We start from the raw sequence: 5,703 nt of genomic DNA, 5'->3' as shown, positions 1-5,703 counted from the left end.
CCTTTTGCCCTGTCACAGGTGGGATAGGTTCCTGATTTGGTTAAGTGGTAAAGAAAATTGATGGATGGATGAGTTTTAGTTGGATTTTCAAAGTAGTCTTCCAGTGCAGCATGATAAAACAAAATTATTATTATACTCCATCATAATTATTTTTTAAACGCCCTCATAAAACTCTCAGTGATAGCGCAGAATGGTGTTCAGCATGTAGTCCTTAGTGTTGATGCATTTTCTGTCAGAGGTCACTGTCTTAAGAAGTTTTGGATTGTGAAGCCTGTCAGTGCTCATGAGCACTTCACATAATGGGCTGCATGGCTCTCGTTGGCTGCGCGCTCTGAGGCGTCACCATCTGTCATCCTGCAGCAGCAGCGTCTGCGCGGATTTCCTCCCATTGTAGAAACAGCTGTAGACCATGAACCGTGGAGTTCGGATCTGACACGGATAACCTGGGCATTGATTTGAAGTCTGGGTGGGCAGCAAACTGGCAGGACCAGAAAGAGATTTTTACAAAAAAAAAAAAAAACAACAACTAAAAATTAATTAATTATTAAAAATAGACAAATAAAATTTTTTATTGATTGAAGATAATTTTAATAGAATCTGCTTCCATATCAGCTACGATGGAGAACCGGATTTTTTACACCCTGTGTTTACTGGCGGTCCTGGAGTCCAGCTGGAGTTACTTTCAATCTGAAGGTCTGGAAAGAGCCGTGCGTCAAGGTGCCGAAGTCTCTGCAGAGCAGCGCGTCTTTGCGCAAGAAAGCGCGAACCGGGACATGGTCACCATCAACATGTTCAAAGTGTACGAGAAATACAGTAAAGAGCCGCAGAGCCAGAAGGAAGGAAACACCGTGAGAAGTTTTAAAGCTCTTCCGAGTGAGTGACAACACCTATATTTGTTTAAATTCACCGATAAATATGTCAGAGCAGAGCCGCGCGTGGTTTTGTTTAACAAGATTTGCATGTGTAAAACTACAAAGTAAATATTCAGTTATACATTTTTATTGGATGACGTTAATTATTTGGTAAACATGTTAAAATGTTTTAGCACAAATTGAAGCAGGTTTGTTGTTGCTGATATCATAATTACTGTAGTCGAACACTAAGTCAGCGTATTAATGCAATTGGTCGATTTGCAAAAAAGGGGGGAAATTACAGAAGCAACAAAACTAATAATGTGTGGATCTGGATACCAACATGTATGTATTTATCTTTATAAAAGTGCAGTTCTCTCACTGTACGGTTAATTTCATTTTTGTTTCACCAAATATTAACTTAAAAAAAATACAGGAGGAAAAAAATGTCCAAATTAAACTTTAGTAGATAAGATAAGAGACTAAAAGATCTGAATTACTTTTAATCTTTCAAATTTTAACTTTTCATTTCTTTATCCTTAGCATCCTCAGCACAGGTGTTTTGTCAATCGCCCAGCAGACCTCGATTCCCTTTGTGCCAAACGTCTTCACCTCTGTCTATGCTGTGATTTACTGAACTGAGAAAACTTTATGTCTCAAACACTGTTGTTTCCCCAGTAGCTGTAACAGCCTAGGTGTCAGACAAGAGCCCATTATCACACTCAGACACCGCATAAAGCCTCAGAGGAGCTCTTTCTGCTATAAGCATTTCCATATGTCAATGATAGACCTGCTGGTCCGACCCAATGTTTGTCTTTCAGGCTGCGGTGGAAGTGCAGGAGACAAGATTTGAACTTCAATAGTGTAGCTTTCGAGGGTGAGGTTTTTTGGTCATGCACAAGGCAGGCATTTAACCGTGCCGTGCTTAATGTTTTCCATGCTGCTGGTGCTGCTGCTTATGTCCATCAGATGTGTTGAGCAACATTTTGCGAGTGATATATTGACATTGTTACTGAGTTGAATCAAACGTGCCAGCGTGACATGATAAAGAGAAGGGGAAAGGGTCAAGGCAGCAGTGCGATCACTTCACTCGTCTTTATTGTTCATTTCAGAGAGAGGTGCTCCCTCAGGGCTGTAGCATCTGTTCAGCAAAAGATCTGTATAGCTGAGCTCATCACATCACTGTTTATGTGTGTATTTCCTGTATTCGGATCATAAAAAGCACTGTGCGCGGGATGAAAATGTTTTTCTCTCAGACATTTTGTAACCTGAAGAACTTTTTCTTGCCAAGCTTTTCATTTGTCTCCTGATTCCTTTTCATATTCCCCAGGAGTCTCACAGGGCAGAGACATGTTCCAGTTCAACCTGTCCTCAATCCAAAACGCCGAGCTCATCCTCTCTGCCTCTTTTCACTTCCTCTACAAGAGGCCCCGCCACCACCAGAGACCGGCGTGGCGTTTCCGAACGCCTCGCCACCCGTCTGGAGGCATCCAGCATCCCGATCCTGCTCATTCGCGGCTCCTCTTCTATGGGTCGTCCCTAAACTCGGCTTTTCTGACGCCTCTGGGAAACGTAACTCTGTCTTCTTTCAAGAAAAGCTCTTGGCAAACGCAGGACATAACTGCAGTGCTGAAACATGCCAGAGATGTCAAAGAGCTTGTGGTCATGGTGGAGTTTGATATGGGATTTGGGGGGGCTCGGGTACAGCAGAGGAGCCCTCATGGCCAAGAACGCCTCTCACCAGCCAACCTGCCGTATATCTTGGTGTATGCCGACGATCGAGCTATAGATGAACCAAACAGCGTGGCCATGTCACTACAGAGGTATGGGCCTTTTCCAGCAGGGGATGACTCATCCGCCTCAACGTCAGCCTCGAGGATTCGGAGGGAGCTTCATCTACAGATCCAAACCAACGACATACCGGAGGCGCACTTCAATAACCTGAAGAACCACGAACTGTGGCAGAGCACATATTTCCCAGCAAAAGCAAAAACTGTGGTCAAAACGGGAAGAAAGCATGGCCTGGTAAGCAGCGAGGGCCTGAGCAAGCCACAAGTGCTGAGCTTTGATGAGAGGACGATGAAGAAGGCCAGGAGGAGACAGTGGAGTGAGCCCAGGGTTTGCTCCAGGCGCTACCTCAGGGTAGACTTTGCAGACATCGGCTGGAGCGAGTGGGTGTTGGCACCAAAGGCTTTTGATGCCTACTACTGCGCCGGGACCTGTGGATTCCCCATACCTAAAGTAAGACATGAAAACCTTCTTATTGTCACTCCAACCATTAGCTGATTTTTTTTAATTCAGTCAGTAGAATACTTCATTATTTTACCAAATCCACAAGTAGAAAAACTATTAAAACTATTATAAAAACATGACTTTAACTTTATTTTAAGGGTTAGGAAAGTTCTCTTGTTATTTTACTAATAATCAGTCCTTTACAACTCCTTACTTCCTCAGGTGGCACGTCCTTCCAATCACGCCACTATCCAGAGCATTGTCAGAGCTGTGGGAATTGTCCCTGGTGTGCCTGAGCCATGTTGTGTTCCAGACAAAATGAGCCCCCTCAGCGTCCTTTACCTGGATCCAAGCAGGAACATGGTGCTAAAGGTTTACCCAAACATGTCTGTGGATACATGCGCCTGCCGGTAGGGCCACTGCATGAGCCGCTGGAAACTGTGATCAATGAAGATAGGAGACAATGAATACAAAGAAAGTGTAGCTTCAGCGCCTAACAGGAAGCTCGTGTCAGATGGAAGAACAGTTGTAGAGAGAAACAGTGAGAATAACTGATACATACAGAATTTTCTTCCGAGATCATGGCCTTGTTTCGTGTCTGCCAGGATTGGACATTGCCTTAAGTATTTTTCTGCTTGTCTAACAGTGTTCATAGATGCCTTTCATCCAAGTTTATTTTCTGAAAATGCTTGGGTGCCCTTAAAGAAACACGTGTTTGTATTACTTTTAATCTACAAGTTCCTGCAAGTAGATCAAGTTCCCACTGATCCTTAAAAAGCTTTTTTATTTATTTATTTGGAGCAGTTTATCAAGTTTTTTCTCTGTTTCAGTTTTTAGAAGGATGTTGTTTTACCATCACCTTGGACTCAGACTTAACTGGACTTGGTTTGGGAATCTGCTCAGACTCCTCAAAAGAGCTCAAAAAAGGCTAATCAAATGTTCTGAACTGTGGTCAAACTGATAAGAAGAACTTTGGACACAGATGCTACATGGCAGCATATTCATATTCTCTGTTACTCAGCATTTGTCATGGAAATCATTACACACGAACATTAAGTGGTACTTAGTGAGTTTAGCCCTTTATCATGCATGAGAGGTCATATCTTCTTCAAACTATATCTCAGCAACTATTTGTTTATATCTTGTATATAATGAGTGTATTTTGCCATATGGTGACTGTTAATGCATTGAAAGCAGGGTTAAGCCCGTTCACCAATCACACATAACCAATGCACTGCTGCCACCTGCTGTGCATTTTGTTCAGTTGAAAGGATGTCAAACTTGGATGACTTTCTGTACTTCCTGTGTTTATTCACCACTTCCTTTAAACACTAAAACATTATTTATCCATAAAGACATGTACAGTTTTTAATGTGTACAGTAATGAAAGTAGATTTCCACAGTAACTAAAGGAGATATTGCTAAACTGTAATCAAATATTAATGGGATGTGCTGATGTGTGCTTTAATAGACCACAGACTTGGTGTATGCTTGGTGTAAAAATAAACTGAATTGTACATACTGTCAAAAACACTTGTTAACGTAGGTTTTTATGTATTAAAGTATGTATACCTAACCATAACATGCAGTACTTTATACACACTGTACCTCTTGTCATGTAACATTAAATTTCATATATAAAGATGGAGGGAAAACATTTAAATTCCACTTTAGAGGAAGTGCAAAATTGTTCACCTTCATTTTATAAATACTTATTTCCTGAGGATGATAATGCTTGAATCATATACCTTAATAATCAGCAGATGTCAGTCCAGTTTAAAACCTACTACAGACTTTGGATGAATATGCTCTCAACACTACTAACATCATCAAATGAGGAAATATATTTTGAGGTCATGGTTTCCATGTCTCCAGTAGATTTCCAGACACTTAAAGAACCAGTGCCAAAGGGTATTTGTGCTGACCTCAGACACTTTTGTGAACTTTTCCTTTAATTTCCAACTTTGCTGATGTTTTATTCAGCAAATTGGGACATTAGGTCTGATCTGTAGGTTTACTGATTTTATTTAATTTTATTTAATTTATTTAGAAAGAGGGACAATACATATTAATGAACATTTTAACATATGTAAATATGCCAGATTATAGCCTTGGCTAATGTCCATCTGCAGACCCTCTGGCAGGTTACAGGTTTTTGCGTTTTTTTAAATAGTGGCAGGTTAGTGCTTTTTAGTTATGAATGCTAGTCTACATGACCTGTAAATACATTTGATTAAAAAAAAGTTTTGTTTTTGTTTGGTACTTTATATAAATCGATGTGATATGTGAGTCACTATTGATGATAACCACAATCCCAGCTCCAAATCCCAACCCTGCTGTCTGGAGACAAGAAAAAAGTATTTAAAAATACATTTTATTTTATTTTATCCCCTAATTGCCAATAATTGGGAGAAAATTTTTTTTTTTTAAAAGCACTTTTTGATAGCATAGTGTTACGATTAGGCTCATCACCAGTGACGACTTAAACTTCAAATTGTTAATGTAATGTATGTTTTGAAGATTCAGAGTAGCTGTCACAGGGCAGGAGTCGCTTGTATGAAGCTACAGAGAATATCACCACATAACAGAAACAAACGTAGACCTCATGGAGACTATTAAG

General features: G+C 40.5%; 1 protein-coding gene across 1 annotated transcript; it reads left to right on the top strand.

Moving 5' to 3' along the window:
- Positions 1–403: 403 nt before the first annotated feature.
- Positions 404–4,659, top strand: gdf10b (growth differentiation factor 10b). Its single transcript, XM_085415242.1, has 3 exons — positions 404–873; positions 2,182–3,092; positions 3,306–4,659. The coding sequence occupies exons 1-3, from the start codon at positions 618–620 to the stop codon at positions 3,495–3,497; spliced, it is 1,359 nt and encodes a 452-aa protein (XP_085271368.1). The 5' UTR covers positions 404–617; the 3' UTR covers positions 3,498–4,659.
- Positions 4,660–5,703: the final 1,044 nt, after the last annotated feature.

Source organism: Rhamphochromis longiceps, linkage group LG8 (assembly GCF_057381845.1).
Source record: "Rhamphochromis longiceps isolate RC_006_pf linkage group LG8, R_longiceps_female_GT1.1, whole genome shotgun sequence".
In the NCBI taxonomy this organism is placed as follows: Eukaryota; Metazoa; Chordata; class Actinopteri; order Cichliformes; family Cichlidae; genus Rhamphochromis; species Rhamphochromis longiceps.
This window is presented reverse-complemented; position numbering and strand designations above follow the sequence as displayed.

What these genes read in the sequence shown, in the direction of transcription:
- gdf10b (XM_085415242.1), top strand. Translation starts at nt 618, where the DNA reads ATGGAGAACCGGATTTTTTACACCCTGTGTTTACTGGCGGTCCTGGAG. An exon ending in AAGTTTTAAAGCTCTTCCGA is followed by an intron (nt 874 to 2,181) that starts GTGAGTGACAAC and finishes CATATTCCCCAG; the next exon opens with GAGTCTCACAGGGCAGAGAC. An exon ending in GTGGATTCCCCATACCTAAA is followed by an intron (nt 3,093 to 3,305) that starts GTAAGACATGAA and finishes TTACTTCCTCAG; the next exon opens with GTGGCACGTCCTTCCAATCA.